Source organism: Acomys minous (assembly GCF_964271855.1).
Source record: "Acomys minous genome assembly, chromosome: 16".
Lineage (NCBI taxonomy): Eukaryota > Metazoa > Chordata > Mammalia > Rodentia > Muridae > Acomys > Acomys minous.
The window spans coordinates 68,761,187-68,782,768 of NC_140498.1; the positions used below are offsets into that span (position 1 = coordinate 68,761,187).

Consider the following 21,582-nt stretch of genomic DNA (forward strand, 5'->3'; position numbering starts at 1 on the left):
GGATCTCCTGTCTCAGCCTCCATGTGCTGGGGTTATAGGCCTGTGCCACCACCCCTAGCTCCACCATGGTGGCTCAGGTGGGCTTTCTGTGTAGCCTTTGATAAGATGTCAGTGATCCTGAGATGTTTTGGAATATTTCCACGTTTGTGTCAGAAAACCGGAGTAACATGCAGAGTGGTTAACCAGAGAAGGGTGGAAAGTTAAAAAAGACAAAGAGAAAGGAAAAAACCCCAAACAACCAAACCCCCAACAAACTGAAAACAGACCTAATAGAGAGGCACAAGGATGCTTTTTGGAACTTTGAACTCACAGTATGTCAGTTCTTCCAAGATCCCCCAAATTGGCAAGCAGAGTCATTCCCTTTTAGACTCTGGAAGGGTGCCATTGGGCTTCCCCATGGGTGAGTGGTTTCATGATGAGAGGCCTGGGAGTTTCTGAGGTGTGGGTTGAAGTGTGATAGGTCCTTTTAGAAAATTCCCTGCACTTGAGAGATTCTAGAGGCCATCCTGGGCTATATAGTGAAGCTAGCTTTTATATTTCAGACTCTGTCTCCAAAAAAAGAGTCCTTGGTGGCTCACCGGGAGCAGGGTGCAGTACCCTTTGCCTCAGCCTGCCTCCTGCCTCCTGCCTCTGACTTGAGTTGCAAGAGCTCATAAGAGAGATGTTTCCGGCCCAGCACTTGTGCCTCAGTGCGTCAAGGCTGGCATGTGAGATTTCCCCCACTGTGGACTATGTGCTTGTAATCTCAGCACTGAGGAGTGGAGGATCAGAATTTCGGGCCATCCTTGGCTACATGGGGAGTTTGAGGCTAGCCCTCCCCCATGTACTTTCTTTAAAAAAAAAAAAAAAGACTCAGGCTACCGTTGAGAACTGTGAAGGAGGATCAGTAGATGAAGTACTTCCATACTGGAGGAGTGGTTCAGGATTTGAACCAGATCTCCGAAGCTTGTCAGCACCTACAGGCTAGCATGGCGCCCACAAGGTTTGTCATCAAGGGGGCTTCCTGATGCCCTTTTGGCAAAATGGACATGGCTGACCATCTGCGGGGGGCGGGGGGGCTCGTGGTGCGGAGGAAGGATCCACCAGCATGAGGCGTCGTCTCAGGGTTTACCTCTGTTGCTGATCATCCTCATCAGCTTTCGTTGCTGCTGTTCACTGAGGCAGTTTCCATCACTTGCAAGACCTTAAATAAGATTTGTTGGTGCTGGAAGGATGTGCAGCTGTTGCCATGGCAACACACAGTTTCTACTCTTTGCTTGAGTCATATGACTTTCTTGCTTGAGTTTATGACTTTTCACTCATTCATCCAACAGGTATGAACTGAGCATGTGCTCTGGACTGGGCATCTTTTTTTCTTTGATGAAAAAAATAACACACATACACAGACACTCACACACACACACTATTGTGGGAGAGATGGCTCAGTGGCTGAGAGCACTGACTGCTTGCTCTTCAGGGGACTGGTGTTAGGTTCCCAGCGCACATGTGGCAGCTCACACAAGTCCGTAGCTCCAGTTCTAGGGGATCCAACACCCTCTTCTGACCTCTTTAGGACATGGTGCACAGGTACACATGCAGACAAATGCACATATAAAATAAAAAAGTTTTAAAAACATGTTTTGTTCGAGTGTGTGTATATGTGTTTGTGTATGTAGCTGCATGTGTGTTTAGGTGCACATGCCTGTGTGCATATGTATACCAGGTATTGTTTTTCAAATGTCACATTCTGTTTTTTGTTGTTGTTGTTGTTGTTATAAAGATTTTTATTTATTATGTACACAGTGCTCTGCCTTTGTGTACACCTACACACCAGAAGAGGGCATCAGACCACATTATAGATGGTTATGAGCCACCATGTGGTTGCTGGGAATTGAACTCGGGACCTCTGGAAGAGCAAAGCACTCAGTGCTCTTAACCTCTGAGCCATCTCTCCAGCCCCCCTGTTTTGTGTGTGTGTGTGTGTGTGTGTGTGTGTGTGTGTGTGTGTGTGTGTTTTTCCCTTGAGACTGGTCTTACTGGCCTAGATCACCCATCAAGCCCCCAGCAATCCGCCCATCTTGGCTCTCAAGCATGCACTACCACACCTGCCATTTTCCCCTCAGGGCTGGAGATCAAATTCAGGTCCTCATTCTTTTTTTTGGGGGGGGGCAGGGAAATGACCGGGTTTCTCTGTGTAGCCCTGGCTGTCCTGGACTCTTTGTAGACCAGGCTGGCCTTGAACTCCCAGAGATGCACCTGCCTCTCCCTCCTGAGTGCTGGGATTAAATGCGTGCGCCATCAAGCCCGGCCAGGTCCTCATTCTTGAGCAGGAAGGACTTCACTCTCTGAACCATCTCCACAGTTGGTTCTCCCCACCCTGCCCCTTTCAGTGTTGGTGTGAAACAGTTCATTCTTTTGGTTGGCCTAGCTAGCCACCTTGCTCCTGGAATTGTCTCCTGCCCCCCCCTTACCCCCAAATATGGGCGTGGGTGGTGGTGGGGTGGTGGCGGTGGTTCTGGTGGCCAGCCTCCACGCCCACTTGCCATTTACATGTTCTGAACTCGGGTCCTCATACTTGTGTGACAAGTGCTTTATCCATAGAGCCACGTCCCCAGCCACTGGCACTACTCTCAATTCTTGGGATAGTGACTGAACAGGGTGAATACAGACCTCAGCTTTGCAGGACATAGTCTCATGAGAACCATACAGCAGTCAGGAGATGAAATAACCAAAATATACCATAGAATGTGCCAGGGACAATCAGAGCCAGGTGAGGCGCCATGTAGGGGCCTTGATTTGGCAAACCACAGCCATCACCAATAAAAAGTGCCACAGAGAAAGCAGCGCTCACAGCCAGAATCCCGAGGAGGGGAGGAAGTTGGTCCAGCAGAAAGGGATTGGGTGTGTGTGTGGCAGGGGATGGGGTGGGGGTGGAGGGGGGGGTGAGCGCTCTGGGCAGAGGAGACAGTGTCCAAGGCTTCAGCCAGGGCCAAGAGTAAGGCTGCTGAGTTGGAGGGACAGCAGGGAAGCAGTGTGGCTAGGGAGAGTGGAAACAACATGAGGTGGGTGGCAGCAGACTGGGAGCCTGGCTTAGGGCCTTGCTTAGGGCCTGTTCTCCTTGGGGACTGTTTCCTCAGTGTGGTGTAGCGGTTCCTTTTTCCTTTCTCTTCCTCCCTTTTCCTTTTTAATCTTCCTCTTTCCTCTTCTCTTCCTTTTCTCTCCTTCCTCCTCCTCCTTGTTTTGAGACAGCGTCACAGGTGGCCCAGGCTGGTCTGGAACTCCTGCTGGATGGCTGGGTAGTGGAAGGCTGGGATTACAGGTGTGCACCACCTCACTCTGGTGGGCGGTGAGCTGGGAATGGAACCCAGGGCTTCCTGCATGTTAGGCAAGCGCTCCACACCCACAGAGCCACGCCCCAGCCTGATTTCTTTTAACATAATGAGGCTTTCCCCCAACTATGTTTCAGGGGAGTACTTGGTCCCTCCATAAGCAGGGACTTTGGAGACAGTCTTTTTTTTTTTTTTTTTTTTTTAAGATTTATTTATTTATCGTATATACAGTGTTTTGCCTGCATGTACACCAGAAGAGGGCACCAGATCTCATGATAGATGGTTATGAGCCACCATGTGGTTGCTGGAAATTGAACTCAGGACCTTTGGAAGAGCAACCAGTGCTCTTAACCTCTGAGCCATCTCTCCAGCCCTTTGGAGACAGTCTTATCTGACACTTTACTCTTAGGAGTTTGGCTTGAATCCTACAGGCAGGAAAACAATTTGTGATTCTGTAGACTGTCCTGAGCTCTGAATGAAATCACAGCAGAATGTGTTCTGTTTGAGGGTGTTTATGCTCCGTGATGCTCTCTTAGCTGTGACCTGCTGTGAGAACTCTGTCTTTGTAGGCAGGTGGAGTAGTGTATGTATTGTACACAGAAAAAAGGATTGCAGTAAGCCCAGGGATTACGCTAGACATGGTGGTGCTGTCTCCTAGCTACTCAAGAGTTGATGTAGAACTTGAAAATTCTAGGCCTCCCTAGGAGTCTTATAAGTGAAATCCTGTCTGAAAACAGAAAGTAAAAATAGGGCTGGGGAGTGTGGATCAGTAGTAAAGCACCTGCCTAGAATCCCCCAGTGAGGGGCTGGGGCGTGGCTCAGTGGTAGAGCCCCTGCCTAGAATCCCCCAGTGAGGGGCTGGGGTGTGGCTCAGTGGTAGAGCCCCTGCATAGGATCCCCCAGTGAGGGGCTGGGTTGTGGCTCATTGGTAGAGCACCTGCCTAGAATCCCCCAGTGAGGGGCTGGGGTGTGGCTCAGTGGTAGAGCACCTGCCTAGAATCCCCCAGTGAGGGGCTGGGGTGTGGCTCAGTGGTAGAGCACCTGCCTAGAATCCCCCAGTGAGGGGCTGGGGTGTGGCTCAGTGGTAGAGCACCTGCCTAGAATCCCCCAGTGAGGGGCTGGGGTGTGGCTCAGTGGTAGAGCCCCTGCCTAGAATCCCCCAGTGAGGGGCTGGGGTGTGGCTCAGTGGTAGAGCACCTGCCTCCAATGCCTCAGTCAGGGCCTAGGGGTATGGTTCAATGGTAGGACACTAGCCTATTATGTGTGAGCCCCTGGGTTTAATCCTTAGTAAAGAAAAGACTGTAAATTGGTCTGGTGGTGCATGCCTTTAATCCCAGCACTCAGGAGCCAGAGACAGGTGGATCTGTCAGTTTGAGGTCAACCTGGTCTACAAAATAAGTCCTTGGACAGCCAAGGTTACACAAATCTTGTCTCCAAATAACAGAAGAAAACAAAGCAAAACAAAAAAGAAAGAAAAAGAAAGGGAAAAACCCTATAAATCAGTTGGTGGTAAGTTTTGAAAGATATGTATGTCTTTCAGACTGAGGGAACGAGCATGGAAAATACGGAACATTGGCCCAAGTGGGAGGCAGCTGGGCCTGTCGCTTGAGGGGGTGTAGATTGGCTGAGTCACTTTGGAAAACTGGAAATATTTACTAAGCTGAGCATATGCAAGTGCTGTGATCCGGCACATACACTCAAGCCTGTGCTATGTATGTATCCAACAGAAGTGCATGCAACATATGTCCACAGAAAGCTATGTTCTGGAACATTCTCTGCAGTGCTATGTGTCATAGATTCTCAGTGGAACTACCTAGACACCCAGCAGACATGGAGTGAGTGAGTGGTGACCGTAGCCGCGTGGCAGGCAGGACTCATGGAAGGGGCAGGCTGTGTCCTCTGTGTGTGACCTGTGTGAGCCTGAAGCCAAGGGAGGTGGTTAGAGCCCAGGCTCCGACTCCATTGTATGAAATAGCCCTAGCCAACCTGTTGAAGAAGGGTCCCGTGGTGGTGACAAAAGAAAGGGATGACGTGTTTGTTTGTTTTAGTTTTGAGGCATTTGACAATCACTTGCCTTAGTCTACCAAGTGCTGGGATCACAGGCATGTGCCGTCATCCTAAGCTCTTTTTTCTGTTATTTTGGGTGTTTGAAATACTTTGTGATAGAGACATTTCAAAGGTATTTAGGAAAAAAAAAAGTTAAAAACCCCAAAATAAAACAAAGCAAAACAAAAAAACCAGTCAAACAGACTGAATGAAAAAGTGTTAATGATTATTTGAGTGGCTAGGGATTTAGGCAGTTCTGTTGTTTTGCAGAAAATTTGAAAACGTGTTCTGTAGACATATGGAAACACTCGATATTTGAAAAGCAGTCCATATGGAACAGTGCAATTTTGAGGATGGGGAAGTCCCCAGAGTCTGCATAGGCTGTGGAGCTGGAGGGGCTGAGGGGCTGGAGGGGCTGGGCTGACGTCAGCATGGTGGCTACGAGCAGGCTTCCGCCGGTCCCTTTCCCTACTGCTGCTGTGGCTGGAATCCAGGTCTCTGCAAGTGCCAGGCAAGTTTTCTCAAAGCCCTGTTCTTTTTTTTTTTTTTTTTTTTTTTTGAGACCAGATTTTATTATCTTCCCTAATGTGGCCTCAAATTCCTGGTTTCAACACATCCTCCTGCCTCAGCCAGCTGGACTGAGATTCGAGTTCCTCTGTGCATTTTGTTTAAAGCCGGCTATGTGGTAGACCAGGGCTCGGTGGCACAGTGCTTGCCTAGCATGCAGGCCTCTGCGTTCTAGCCCCAGCAAGGAACAATCAAAAACAGGAGAGTGGAGCCTTTGGGCAGCACCCACACAGGAGTAGGAGGCCCGTCCTAGTCCAGAGAGGACCTGGGCTGGAGCCTGTGGCCTCGACATGGAAGACTACTGCTTCCTGTGTCTTGGGCATCCTGGCGTCTCCTGGCCTGCCACTGAATTGTCATTTCTGAAGCTGCTGAATTGTCATTTCTGAAGCTGTGGTCATGATAAGGATGAGGAAACTTCTGCTCCCATTTCCTGAGGACAGTTTGTTTATTTCAGAACTTAGCTCAGAAGTTTTTGTTTGCTTTAATTTTATTAAAACTGAATGCTTTTTTTTAAAAAGTGTGTGTGAATGTTTTGTCAGCATGTATGGATGCTCACTGGGAGCACGCTTAGTAGGTGTAGAGGCAAGAAAAGGGAGCAGATGCCTTCGACACTTCAGTTAAAGATAGTTATTAGTCAGGTAGGTGCTGGGAATTGAACTTACAGGGCAGTTAACCACTGACCCATCAATTTTCCAGCCCTTCAGAGAAGCTGCTAATCAAAAGTGTAAATAGTTTCATGAGCTTGAGAGGGAATCTGCATGCTGAATGCTGAGGGCATGTCCCACCCCATCACCTACCTGTTCGCCTAATATCTTTTTTTTTCTTCTAAATTTTTTATTTTTTTTTCAAATTTTCATTTAATCATTTTACAGCCTGATCTGAGCTCCCTCCCTCCTCTCCTCCACCCTCACACACCCCTCCCCCAATCCTCCCTCTCTTCAGAGAAGGGGATGCCCCTAAGGGGTATCAGCCTACCCTGGAACCTCAAGTTGCAGCAGGACTAAGGACATCCTTTCCCACTGAGGCCAGACAAGGCAGCCTGGGAAAAGGGATCTAGTGCCAGGCAGAATCGGAGATAGCACCTACTCCCATTGTTAGGGGACCCACACGATGTCCAAGCTGCACGTCTGCTACATATGTGTAGGGGGTCTAGGTCCAGTCTATGCAAGCTCTTTGGTTGGTGGTTCAGTCTCTGTGAGCCCCCATGAGCCTAAGTTAGTTTACTCTGTAGGTCTTCATGTGGTGTCCTAGACCCCTGCCATCTTCTTTCATACAGAGTCTTGCTATGTGGCCAAGATTGGTCTTAAACTCAAAATTTTCCTATGTAAGCATTTTACTGCTGAGCTGTGCATTGCTAGGTGGAGCTCTACCTCTGAGCCTTACCCCAGCCCCTCACTGGGGATTCTAGGCAGGGGCTTTACCACTGAGCCACACCCCAGCCCCTCACTGGGGATTCTAGGCAGGTGCTCTACCACTTAGCCACACCCCAGCCCCTCACTGGGGGATTCTAGGCAGGTGCTCTACCATTGAGCCACACCCCAGCCCCTCACTGGGGGATTCTAGGCAGGTGCTCTACCACTGAGCCACACCCCAGCCCCTCACTGGGGGATTCTAGGCAGGTGCTCTACCACTGAACCACACCCCAGCCCCTCACTGGGGGATTCTAGGCAGGGGCTCTACCACTGAACCACACCCTAGCCCCTCACTGGGGGATTCTATGCAGGGGCTCTACCACTGAGCCACACCCCAGCCCCTCACTGGGGGATTCTAGGCAGGTGCTCTACCACTGAGCCACACCCCAGCCCCTCACTGGGGGATTCTAGGCAGGGGCTCTACCACTGAGCCACACCCCAGCCCCTCACTGGAGGATTCTAGGCAGGTTCTCTACCACTGAGCCACACCCCAGCCCCTCACTGGGAGATTCTAGGCAGGTGCTCTACCACTGAGCCACACCCCAGCCCCTCACTGGGGGATTCTAGGCAGGTGCTCTACCACTGAACCACACTCCAGCCCCTCACTGGGGGATTCTAGGCAGGTGCTCTACCACTGAACCACACCCTAGCCCCTCACTGGGGGATTCTAGGCAGGGGCTTTGTCACTGAGCCACACCCCAGCCCCTCACTGGGGGATTCTAGGCAGGTGCTCTACCACTGAACCACACCCCAGCCCCTCACTGGGAGATTCTAGGCAGGTGCTCTACCACTGAGCCACACCCCAGCCCCTCACTGGAGGATTCTAGGCAGGTGCTCTACCACTGAGCCACACCCCAGCCCCTCACTGGGAGATTCTAGGCAGGTGCTCTACCACTGAGCCACACCCCAGCCCCTCACTGGAAGATTCTAGGCAGGTGCTCTACCACTGAGCCATACCCCAGCCCCTCACTGGGGGATTCTAGGCAGGTGCTCTACCACTGCTCCAGTCCTTCACAGGAGGATTGTAGGCAAATGCTCTGTTGCTTGGCTACATCCTAAGTTTTCTCTTTACTTTTGGAGAGAGTTTCTCATAAGTTACCTGAGTTGCTCTTGAACTCACTCTGTGGCCTAGTCAGGACTTGACCTTGCCGTCCTCCTGTCTTAGTGATTTCAGTGCAGGGGTCACAGTTAGGACCCACTCCATCAGGCTCCTCGACTTCATTTCATTTCCATGTAAGTGTGCTCTGGCATACTGCTGCTTATTTTCCCCAGTCTGGAAAATAGAGGCCGGCAGATGTGTTTAGGAGCACCAGGTCACTGTAATGTCTTGGGAGTGTGTAAGCATGGCCCCGTGACACTGGTCCTCAGTCTGTGGTCTTGGGGCCAGCAAAACAACAGTGCCTAGGAATGTATGTGGAATGCTTGTTCTTAGGCCCATCCTAGGCCTGTAGGCTAGGAGTCTCTGGGTGTGTGGAGGGGGATGGGTAGGGGGCGTCATCCGTGTATGAGCAAGCCTACCTGGTGACTCTAATGCAGCCCCAGTTTGGAGTCCTGAGCTCTGGGACTCTGCCACCTGTCACTGACCTCCCTCACCCCTTGCTGATGGTGAACTGACAGCTGAGGTTTGCCTCTTAGAATGGTACATCTCTGAGCTCCGAGTCTGTAGGAAAGGGCAGTCAATTCCTTCTGCCACCAAGCCAGAAGAACCTCACAACCTCTTTGAGAACACCTAGTGTCCTGTTGGCCGGTGTGCCTTTCCCTAGGGCAGACACAGCAACTAGGAACTTGTTCTTTCCTGGCTGTCCTGGAACTCACTAAGTAGAACAGACTCGCCTCAAACTCAGAGATCCACCTGTTGCTGCCTCCCAATGCTAGATTGAAGACGTTTGCTGCCATGCCCAGCCCAGACATAGGAGCTCCTGTTCACTATAGGGAGAACACTGTAGGGAGGTGTGCTGAAACCGTTGAGTTTATTGGGGTTAGTTACAGAAGCACAAGCAGCCTGTGGGCTGCACAGCAAAGTCCCAGTGTGAGCATTCGGCATCCTGGGGAGGCCCTAAGCCTTTTGAGCCTCTTCTCCCTCCATGCAACCATGTCAGTAGGCTGAGTCTCATGCGGGTCTCCTCACAGCTGCTGTGTGTCAGGACAGTGATGGTTGGGTTCACCATCACTGGAGATAGCCACACGGCACCTGTGGTGGGTCTAAGAGAGCTTTCCTTGGCGAAGGGTGTCCATCCTACCAACATGGAGTAGGGTGTCTCCTTCTGTGGTCAGCCTGGAGTAGTATGGTCCTGAGTTGCTCTAGGCTCGGCCTTCCACTGAGCTGCCTGTCTGTCCCCATGGATATCATACGCCTTGCAGGACGTCCTCTGGCCTGGGGGACTGCTATGCTGTGGTCAGCATTTGCAAAAGGGTTACTTTAGCAAGGGAGGGAGAGGGCTATGGCGTGGTTTACCAGGAAGGAAGATCCTGTTTGCTCCCGAACCCTTTGGGCTCCTCGATTATGGAGTTACTGTCTAAACATTCAGCAGAAGAGCCTTGGGGACAAGAATAGAGTGTGCGTGTGTGTGTGTGTCATTACTTTTGTTGTTCTTGAGACAAGGTCTCTATATAGTCAAGGCTGGCCTCAAATTCATTTCGTAGCTCATCCCGGCCAGGAACTCACAAAACTCTTTGCTTCAGCCTCCTATTTGCTGGGATTACCTAAGTGTCATTCGTTACTTTTTTCTGTTAGTGAGTGGGTAGCTGACTTGAGTTTTGCTTGTTGTCTGTTTGTTTTTTGTGTTGGGGTCACATGGGTTCATACTGCCAATGAGATGGCTCCCTATTATTACATCCTACATTAGTTATTTTTCTATTGCTGTGACAAAAATACCATGACCAAGGCAACTTATAGAAGAAAGCATTTGATTGGGTCCGAAGGTTTCAGAGGGTGATTCCAAGACCATCATGGTGGGGAGCATTGCAGCAGGCGGGCAGGTGGGCAAGCTGGAGGCTGGCAGGTGGGCAGGTAGGCAGGCTGGAGGCTGGAGGCTGGCAGGTGGGCAGGCTGGAGGCTAGCAGGTGGGCAGGCTGGAGGCTGGCAGGTGGGCAGGTGGGCAGGCTGGAGGCTGGCAGGTGGGCAGGCTGGAGGCTGGCAGGTGGGCAGGCGGGCAGGCAGGCAGGCATGGTGCTGGAGCAGTAGCTGAGAGCTTACATCTTGAGGCATGACCAGGAGGCAGAGAGGGCTAACTGGGAATGGCTTGGGCTTTTGAAATCTCAAAGCCCATCCCCAGTGACACGCCTCCTCCAACAAGGCCACACCTCCCACCTAATTCTTCCCAAACAGCTCTACCAACTGAGCACCAAGCATTCAAATATATGAGCCTTTGGGGCCATTCTCATTCAAACCACCATACCTGCTTACTCCCTTCTATAGTGGCTCATGTGCTCTTAGGGTAGGGAGGTCTGTTAGTCCCTTAAATACGTCCATATTAGAAGGTATTTCCAGAATAGCCATAAAAATGGCTGTGGAAGACACTGATTCAATATTTAATATTGAACCCAGGCTTTGTATATGCTAGGCAGGGACTCTGCCATTGAGGCACACCTCAGCCCCTCACTGGGGGATTCTAGGCAGGTGCTCTACCACTGAGCCACACCTCAGCCCCTCACTGGGGGATTCTAGGTAGGTGCTCTACCACTGAGCCACACCCCAGCCCCTCACTGGGGGATTCTAGGCAGGGGCTCTACCACTGAGCCACACCCCAGCCCCTCACTGGGGGATTCTAGGCAGGGGCCTTGCCACTGAGCCACACCCCAGCCCCTCACTGTGGGATTCTAGGCAGGTGCTCTATCACTGAGCCACACCCCAGCCCCTCACTGTGGGATTCTAGGCAGGTGCTCTACCACTGAGCCACACCCTAGCCCCTCACTAGGGGATTCTAGGCAGGTGCTCTACCACCGAGCCACATCTCCAGCTCCTCACTGGGGGATTCTAGGCAGGTGCTCTACCACTGAGCCACACCCCAGCTCCTCACTGGGGGATTCTAGGCAGGGGCTCTACCACTGAGCCACATCTCCAGCCCCTCACTGGGGGATTCTAGGCAGGGGCTCTGCCACTGAGCCACACCCCAGCCCCTCACTGGGGGATTCTAGGCAGGGGCTCTACCACTGAACCACACCCCAGCCCCTCACTGTGGGATTCTAGGCAGGGGCTCTGCCACTGAGCCATACCCCAGCCCCTCACTGGGGGATTCTAGGCAGGGGCTCTACCACTGAACCACACCCCAGGCCCTCACTGGGGGATTCTAGGCAGGGGCTCTACCACTGAACCACACCCCAGCCCCTCACTGTGGGATTCTAGGCAGGGGCTCTGCCACCGAGCCACACCCCAGCCCCTCACTGGGGGATTCTAGGCAGGTGCTCTACTACTGAGCTACACCTCCAGCCCCTCACTGGGGATTCTAGGTAGAGGCTCTGCCACTGAGCCACACCCCCAGCCCCTCATTCTAAGCAAGCACTCTATCAGAGCTACATTTCCCAACCCACTTTTTACTTTTTAAAAAAATATTTTTAAGGTTTATTTATTTATTTTATGTATGTGATTGCTCTTTCTTCATGCACACGAGAAGAGGGATTCAGATTCCATTACAGATGGTTGTGAGCCACCATGTGGTTGCTGGGAATTGAACTCCGGTCTGGACCTCTGGAAGAGCAGTCAGTGCTCTTAACCACTGAGCCATGAGATAGGACTGGCCTTGAACTCACTGTATCTATCCCAAGTTGACCTTGAACTTGTGATCTTTCTGCGTGGAGCTTCCCAAGTAGCTCATATCATACCCAGGCTGCACCAGCAGTCATGGCTTCTGGTGGAACACTTTCCAAGATTTTGTTGGTGGCTTGGCAAAATGTTCTCGGACTGGAGTGTAATAAATCTGGGAGGAAGTCGGCGACGGTTATTGAGTGTTTTCTTTTCGCCATCTATTTTCAGCTGTGCTGTGTCATTTAAATCTGAGGCACGCTGCCTGCCAGCTGAGAACCCCACAGTAAAGCAATTTATTCCAGAACAGCTAGAGCTGGGAGTGCAAGAGGCTGGTGGGGCCTGTCTAGGGGACGCTGGAGGGACTGGAAGGATTCCTGCTGTGTCCTCAGCAGAGGTGGGACAGGCTGCTGGCTGCCTGGGGCTTCTTATGTCTTCCTTTGTGCGTGTGTGGAGATTGGTTCTTACTGTTGGTCAAAATCTTGTTGACCTCAAAGTCTGAGTCCTCCTTCCTCTGCTTTCTGAGTCCTGGGGTTCCAGGCGTGCGCCATTGTGCTTGCCTCTTAGAGAGTATTTTTTATTACAATTTTCCATTTATTTATGTTCAGGGGAACTCATGTGCCATGGTGCACAAGTGGCAGTCAGGACAGCTTGAGGGAGTTGACATCAGTGATCAAACTAAGGTGGCCATACTCGGTAGAACTGCTTATACCTGCTGAGCCATTTCACCAGCTCCCTTATCTGGCTCTTTGCATCCATTTTTGCAAGAGACACATACTGACCCACAAACCTACAGAGACATGGGTGCTGGCTTCCACCAGCTGTCTCTCATCAGAGCTTGCCTTCTAGCGCCATGGCCTGGCTAGTTTCTCTTCTGACCCGTTTTATCTCTGTGGTGCTGGAAGAAGCTGAGGGCCAAGGGGCTTATCCCAGAGAATCCAGAGTCTCCTTTTCTGTTTCCGTCCTTTCTGCTGCGTGTGGTCGCTCCTGATGGTAAGGCAGTCCAAAATGATTTTTTATCGCGTTTTGTTTTGGGACAGTCGGGATATGGAGGCCATAGGTGTCCTCTTGGAAGTGCTGCGGTTCCAGCTGTGCATTCTTGTTCTCATCTAGAGTTTCTTTTCAAAGTCATGCTTTCAGCTCTTGCCGAGGACCCGCGTGGTGGCTCACAGCAAGTGCTGGGATTAAGGATGTGTGCCACCACACCTAGCAGGCCCTTGAAATTAGCAAACTAATATCTGGGGTCACACTGGGTTGTGGTTGGTGCCTTGGCAGAGAGCATTTGGGTCTTTTTATTCATGGAAGTGTTAGTGTGACTTTAACATTTGGATTCTCTCTTTATTCTTTTTGTTTTGTTTTGCTTTGTTTTTCAAGACAGGGTTTCTATGTTATACAGAGCCCTGGCTGTACTGGACTCACTTTGTAGACCAGGCTGGCCCGAACTCACAACAATCTTCCTGCTTCTGCCTCCCAAGTGCTGGAATTAAAGGCATGCATCACCACTGCCTGGCAACAACAAATGCTGATAACTGTAGAGCCATCTCTCCAGCCACAACTAGCCTTGTTTTTTGAGACATGGCTTCTGACTAGTGTGTGTTCCCACCCCCCCAGGGTTTCTCCATGTAACCTTGGCCGTCCTGGACTCTCTTTGTAGACCAGGCTGGCCTCGAACTCACAGTGATCTGCCAGCCTCTGCCTCCCGAGTGCTGGGATTAAAGGTGTGTGCACTATGCCCGGCTTTTCTGTTTTTTGTTTTGTTTTGTTTTAAATGAGTATATATGTGCTGGTGAGGGTCTGTATGTGCGTGTGATTGTGTGTGTGTGTGTGTGTGTGTGTGTGTGTGTGTGTGTGTGTGTGTGTGTAGGCTAATGGACAACCTCAGGCATGTCATCCTCAGAAAATGCTGTGTGCTTCCTTTGATATAGGGTCTCATTTGCCTAGAACCAGATGGCCAGGCTAGGGTGGGCCTGCTGGCCAGCAATCCCAGGGATCCTTGTCTCTGGCCCGTCAGGTCTGGGGTGTTGGTGTGTGCCCTCACGCCTAGCCGGACAGGGCCCTGCACTTGCCTTTCTAGGGTGTTTGAGAGAAGCCAAGGGTCAAGGTGCTATTTGTGCTTCAGAGGGTGCGGGAGGGAGAGGCTCCTGGTGTTCAGAGTTCGCGTTCTTCGCCCACATGTGATCCGTTGGTAATCATTAGTGAGGCTTCAGGCTGTCTTGGAGGACTGTCTTATCTTAATCTTTGGGGAAATCATGAAGATAAATACATGCTTAATAGAGAACATTGATGAAAAAGGTTCAGCTGGCACGGTGGTGCACAGCTCTGGTTCCAGCACCTGGGAGGCTGAGGCAGACAGATATTTGCTGAGTTCAGGGCTAGACTTGTCTTCTGCCGGCCAGGGATAAGGAAAGTAGTGAGGCTTTGTCTGGGAAAAAAAACAAAACAAAACTCTTTAATAGAGACCTTTCTTGCACCTCTGTTCACTATCTTTCTGCTGGCTCCGTTCATTTTTCTGTCCCTATGTCATTTGTATTACTCTGGTGTTTTCAGCAGGCATTGTGTTTTGAGCTAAGGTGTCACGCTGTATCCCAGGCTGGGCTTGGACTTGAGGCAGTCTGTGGTTGTCCCCTTTTGCCTCCTAGATTCTATAATTTATAATTCTATAAGTTATAGATTATAAATTATAAATCCCAATGTACCACATTGGGATTTTGTTTTTATTGTTTTATTCTTTTGTGTTATTGTGTTTTATTTTTTAAGACCAGGTTGTCATCGTCGTCTCCTCCTCCTTTTCTTTCTTTCTTTTTTTTTTTTCATTTTTGAAGGGACCAGTTCTTACATAGTCAGGCTGGAAATCGAGATCCTTCTGCCTCAGACTCTGACTGCTGCAATTACAAGTGTTCACCAGCACATCTTCCACAGTAGTCTGCCTCTCTGTCTGTCTCCATTTCTCTGTCCGTGTGTGTGTGTGTGTGTGTGTGTGTGTGTGTGTGTGTGTGTGTGTGTCTCTATCTCTCTGATTTTGAACTCCTGATCTCCTCCTCCCAAGTGCTGGGATTACAGGCAGTGCCACTATACTTGCCCTGTCTTTGACTTCTGTGGTTTTGATTAAAAGTTGGCTGTTGTTGGGCTGGAGAGATGGCTCAGAGGGTAAGAGCACTGTCTTTTCTTCCAAAGGTCCTGAGTTCAATTCCAAGCAACCACATGGTGGCTCACGATCATCTATAATGAGATCTGCTGCCCTCTTCTGGAGGGCAGAAGTACATGCAGGCAAAATACTGTATATGTAGTAAATAAATAAATAAATAAATATATTTTAAAAGTTGGCTGTTGGTCTTACTTGAGGGCTTCCTTCTTTATAAAGAATCACTTCTGTCTCACTGTTCTAAAGATTCTGTCTCTGTTTGCCCTTACTCTCTCTGTCTCTGCTCCCCATGCCCCCACTCCCCAGTCTCTAAAATTATGAACTAGGGCTGGAGAGATGGCTCAGAGGTTAAGAGCACAGTTCGCTCTTCCAGAGGACCTGAGTTAAATTCCCAGCAACCACATGGTGGCTGCCAACCATGTATAATGTGATCTGGTGCCCTCTCCCGGCATACAGGTGTAAATGCAGACAGAGCGTGCATACATAAAACAAATAAAGAACATGTTATCCTTTCAGAAAGCCCCTGGGTTGAGTATGGCGGTGCGTCTGTCTAAGGCCAGCGCCTGGGAGGCTGATGCAGAAGGGATGTACCTTCTAGGTCCTCCTCACCTATGTGCCGCTTTAATGCCAGCAAGAGATTCATGACTCAGAAAACAAAAAGCAAAGCCAAAGAGTTTTCATTGTAGAGCCAGGGAGGTGACTCACTAGTACTTGTGACACAAGAACCCGCAGAAAAGGCGAGGCTTGGTGGAGGAGGCTCCTTGGAGGCGGTGCCTCCTACTTTACCATCTTAGTTGAATTGAGGAGTCCAGGTAAAGTAGGAGACCCCACCCAATCCATCATGGAGTGCTCCTAGAACCCTGGCTGGGGCAGTGAGGGAATGAGGAAAGGATGGACACGTACGGGAGAGCTGGGGCGGGTGCGTCCTGCTCTCTCTGTTGGAGCAGCACCAAATACACCACTTGGAGCCTCAGCACAGCAGGGGGGTTGGCTACAAGGAGGTGTCTGTGGGAGAGCATCTCAGGTTGCCATTGCCTGGGGAGAGGAAGTCACAGTTGCTAGTTTTTGCACACACTGGTGAGTGGTTCAGAAACATTTGTACCAGGAGAAGCTTTGCCATGCCTCTGAGCTCACCTTACATGAGGAAGCTTTTGCCAGTGGGTCTGAGGCGACTGTATCCTTGACATGGCTGTGTCACCGATGCACGTTCACTCAGGTCTTCATCCACTTCTTACACATTCGCTCAGAGTGTCCTTGGCTCCCCCCGCAAGACCCTGTCTTAAGGAGGGGTGGGCAGAAGAAATGGCTCAGCAGTTAAGAGCATTGGCTGCTTTTCCAGAGGACCCAAGATTCAATTCCCAGCAGGATAGCTAAGAACGGTCTCTAACTCCAGTTCCAGGGGGATCTAACACTCTCTTCTGGCTTCCATGGGTACTGCTACACTTACATACATGAAAGCAAAACACACATACACATCTTAAAAAACAGTGAGGGAGATGGCATGAAGAATAACACGTGAGGCTGGCACTTAGGCACAGACAGGTTTACCGGTGCCATCGTGGTGGTGGTGGTGGTGTCTTCCTGTTGCCGTGATTCATGTTTTCCTGGTGGTGATGATGTGCAGCATCTTCCCAAATACATTTTTGGAGAAAGGCCTTTATAGATTGTGTGTGTTGATACAGCATTCCCCCTTCCTAACTGCACTGTAATAGTTCTCCATGACCTTACCCATCCACACACGTGAAATTCCTTGGTAGGGATTCTTCTGGGTGCTGTAGCCTGGGGAAGGAGGTGGGTCTGCTGTGGCTGTGAGGCTGTGAGGCTGTGGCCAGAGTCCATGTGCTGAGTCAGCACAGGGTATGTGCCGGGAGGCCCCACTCCCTGAGCAGCTGGCTTTACCTGTCATCTCCCGTGTCTCCCTCAGGCCCACAAACATCTCAGGTCACCGAGCGGCGGGACCTGGACCCCAGGCGAATGCAGATGCCGCAGGGGAACCCGCTGCTGCTGTCCTACACCCTGCAGGAGCTGCTGGCCAGGGACACGGTGCAGGTGGAGCTCATCCCTGAGAAGAAGGGCCTGTTCCTCAAGCATGTGGAGTATGAGGTTTCCAGCCAGGTACCTGGGGTATGGGGTGCTGTAGGGGAGAGCCACAGACCAGCCTGGGGCTGGGGGATGGGAGACGGTGTGCCCCGGTACCTGATCGGGTAGGCAGGCTGGCCAGCCAACTTCTGGATACCTGTGCACCTGTAGCTGCTCCTGACTCAGCCAGGTCTCTAGCAGGTCCATTTTTTTTTTACTTTAACCTTTTTTTTGTTTTGTTTTTTGAACCATAATATCTTTCTGCCTGTCTGTTTCTTTTTCTTAGACAAGATCTTTAAATTAAATTTTTCTTTTTGAGATACGGTTTCTCGGTGTAGCCGTGGCTGTCCTGGACTTGCTTTGTAGACCAGACTGGCCTCAAACTCACAGAGAGCCACCTGCCTCTGCCTCCTGAGTGCTGGGATTAAAGGTGTGTGCCACCACACCCGGCTTGTAGGCATCTTATTTTTTATTTTCATTTATTTGTTTTGTTTTTTGGTGGGTTTTTGTTTTTTGTTTTTTTGGTTTTTTTTTTTGCAATAGGGTCTCACTGGTTATCCCAGTCTGGCGTTGAACTCTCAGAGATCTGCCTGCCTCTGCTTCCCAAATACTGGGATTAAAGGCATGGACCACCATGCCCAGCTACAGTCTTTGTGTCTTCAGTGTGTATACTTCCAGTGCCTTTGCCCCAGTGCTGGTTTGCAACACTGTGGTCCCCTGATGATCAGGACATCAGCCTAGTAGAATGTGGGTTCTAATCTTGTCTCCCTTTTACAGGGGGGACCAGCTTATGCCCTTCACCCCTTTAGTGACATAACTTTCCTGCTGTCAGGCACCCAAGTGTCTGAGTTTGTGAAACATGGCTCTGTTGTGACAGGCTTGGTGCTCAGCATGTGGTGTTCCCGCGGCACCAGCTATCTTGGCCATTTTGTGCCACCTTCCTTTTTTTTTTTTTTTCTTCCAGTGTCTTGCTCCAGTTAGGATGGAGTTAGGAGAGTTTTGCTGTCTGTCCTGTGATAGAATAGTTCATGGCTAACACTGTTCTGTGGTCCTGTGTTGTCCTCAGTGTGTGAGGGACTTGCAGCCCACACCCTCCCAAGAAAGCACAGCCGTGGCTACACCAGGCTTAGTCTGAAAAGTAGTGAAGTCTTCATCTCGGGACAAAGGCCCAGTATGCAGGTGTCCTTCCATCACTGCTGACCACCATGTTCTCGTTGTTTTTGTTTTTGTTTTTGTTTTTGTTTTTGGCAGTCATGTAACTGAGGTTAGCCTGGGAGACCTTAGGTACCGCACACACACAGAGTCCTCTCTACCTTCCAAGTGCCAGGACGATAGGAATGCTTCCTGCTTGGCTCCCTGTGCTCTGCAAAGTCGGGACTCACAGGGTTGTCTGTGTGCTCCTCAGCAGTCCTGGAGCCTGTGTGCAGGGTTGAGCTGGTGAGCCTCCATCAGGGCTGCCACAGGGACAGCATGTCCACCTGCCACCCGGTAGAGGCAGTGAGGGCTTGGAGCCCTTGGAGCCCTTGGTGCCTAGGCCTGGCAAACTACATGTGGGAAGTTGTGCTTGCCCCCAGCGAACCCCCTCCTTGCCTTGTTCCCCCTTGCAGGCTGTTTTATGGCATTTCTCGTCTCTTCTTGTTAGTATTTGTCTCTACTACTCAACGCTAAGGTTTCAGATGTGTGTCACCACTACCATATCTGGTCTTTACATGGAAGCCGGAGAGCTGAACTCGGGTCCTCATGCTTGTGTGTGCTTCGCCATCTCCTCAGCCTCATGCTTTACTTTGTAAGAGCAGAGTGATACCCATGCATGTAGTGAAGAAGTCTCATGATGCCAGAGAACTATGCAAGCATCATCGTTTGTATTTCCATATAGAATTCTAGAACTTTTACTTTTGGTAAAAACTTGGGGTGAGAGGATGAAGAATTTGGTAGCGTTACTCCTGTGAGTTCTGTTGCATGACGAGAGAAGGAAAAGAGGTCTGCCAAAATGCCACGGTTGCAGGGCCTGATTGCGTAGGCATCGGCTTGCAGTGACTTGGTAGGAAAAGACAAGAGAGTTGAACTTAAAAAGTCAGCTTGGGAGCCGGGCGGTGGTGGTGCACGCCTTTAATCCCAGCACTCGGGAGGCAGAGGCAGGTGGATCGCTGTGAGTTCGAGGCCAGCCTGGTCTACAAAGCGAGTCCAGGACAGCCAAGGCTACACAGAGAAACCCTGTCTTGAAAAACCAAAAAAAAAAAAAAAAAAAAAAAAGTCAGCTTGGGAGCTGGGCGTGGTAGTGCATGCCTTTAATGCCAGCACTGGGGAGGCAGAGGCAGGTGGATTGCTGTGAGTTCGAGGCTAGTCTGGTCTGCGAAGCTGGTCTAGGATAGCCAAAGCTACACAGAGAGACCCTGTCTCAAAAAACAAAACAAAACAAAACAACCAAAAAAAAAAAGTCAGCTTGGGGTACAGTGTGAGTTCAAGGCAATCCTGGGCACCTTAGTTAGATCAGAACTCAAAAAGTAAAACAAGGGCTAGCGAGATGACCCTATGGTAGAGCACCTGCCTAGAATCCCTCAGTGAGGGGCTGGGGTGTGTCTCAGTGGTAGAGCCCCTGCCTAGAATCCCCCAGTGAGGGGCTGGGGTGTGTCTCGGTGGTAGAGCCCTTGCCTAGAATCCCCCAGTGAGGGGCTGGGATGTGGCTCAGTGGTAGAGCCCCTGCCTAGAATCCCCCAGTGAGGGGCTGGGGTGTGGCTCAGTGGTAGAGCCCCTGCCTAGAATCCCCCAGTGAGGGGCTGGGGTGTGGCTCAGTGGTAGAGCCCCTGCCTAGAATCCCCCAGTGAGGGGCTGGGGTGTGGCTCAGTGGTAGAGCCCCTGCCTAGAAGAAATGGTGTGGTTGCTAATGTTCTTGCCATTCTTCCTGTTTTGTAGCGCTTCAAGTCCTCCGTGTACAGACGCTACAATGACTTTGTGGTCTTCCATGAAGTGCTGCTTCACAAGTTCCCGTACCGCATGGTACCAGCCCTTCCGCCCAAGAGAGTGCTGGGAGGTAAGGAGGGTTCTGGGAGACCAAATAAAGTGGGAGCAAGCTGCCCTCCTGGGAGGCATGGCCCTGAATGGGCCCATTGCAGCCCAGGCTGCTGCTGCTTATGGTCTAAGAGAGGCTAGGAACAGGGCTGCAGTGCACTTGCAACTTGGCCATTCTGGGGTCATAGCTGTGGCTTCACCCTGCTCTGGTAGAGGAGGGTGGCCAGCCTCAGGTGCCTTCTGGCCGCAGTGTTGCCCCTGCAAGGTGCTTTGGGATGTGCATGGGATTACTAGTGTCTGGCCTGCTTCTCTATAGGGTACCAGATATCACAAGATCTTGCTTGTCAATCTGAAATGACCCCAGAACCCCAAGTCCAGGACAGCCAAGGCTACACAGAGAAACTCTGTTTTGAAAAAAAAAAAAGAAGAAGAAGAAGAAAAAAAGAAAGTGAATGTGCATAGCGGGGACCTTGGTTGGGATTATTCAGCTCTCCAGCTTCTGCCACCCTGACCCTCCTCAGTGTGGATATAAACCTATTTCCATCCTAGTCCCGCCCGGTGTCTCAGCTTCTGATGACTGGCCCCCTTCCCAGCCCTCTGCGCCTCTGGGGCTGCTGAGCTCCTCCTCACTGACAAGGAATGTCACATGCAGTGGGACTCAGAAGATGAGGCTGTGAGGAAGGGACCCTTGCCTGCACCCAAGCTGGCTATGTCCAGTCAGAGCTTAGTGCCGGGAGGTTGAGCAAACACTGTCACCTGACTGAGCATTTCTGAGAGCTCAGCCTTCAAGGACACCTGAAGAGCTGGAGGTGGGGTGGGGTGGGGTGGGTCTTATCTCACTGTAGTTTTCTGTTTTCTTATTTGGTTTGTCTGACACGTGTGGCCCTGGCTGCCTTGGAACTTGCTGTTGAGTGTTGGGATTAAAAGCACGCGCCACAAAACTCGACTTTTGGTATTTATGTGAGAGGGCCTCATGCTCTAGCTCTGATAGGGAGCTCGCTGAGATCACAGCCTCTTGTGTGCTTAAGCTAAAGGCCTTGACCACCATCCCGAGCCTAACTTAAAGTTGTGAGAGGGGAGCACGGGGAAGTTGAGCTGCATTGTGAGCAGTAGGCTGTGTGTTTACGGCCAGGTGTGCTAGCCACGGCCTCCTAACTCGCCCTTTCACCGGTTCCTACTTGCTTTTGATAAGGTCTTGCTCTGTGGTCCAGCCTGGCCTCAACACACACTCTGTAGCTTAGGCTATACTCCATCTAGCTGTAGTCTTCTTTCCTCGGT

At 50.8% G+C, this 21,582-nt stretch overlaps 1 protein-coding gene across 2 annotated transcripts in view; it reads left to right on the forward strand.

Moving 5' to 3' along the window:
* The window catches only part of SNX8 (sorting nexin 8), a 49,478-nt gene that overhangs the window by 11,122 nt on the left and 16,774 nt on the right, over positions 1-21,582 (forward strand). For both annotated transcript variants that reach the window (XM_084761265.1, XM_084761266.1), the window contains exons 2-3: positions 17,141-17,331; positions 20,209-20,326. In XM_084761265.1, coding sequence (XP_084617391.1) covers positions 17,141-17,331; positions 20,209-20,326 — 309 coding nt within the window. The remainder of the gene's footprint in view (positions 1-17,140; positions 17,332-20,208; positions 20,327-21,582) is intronic.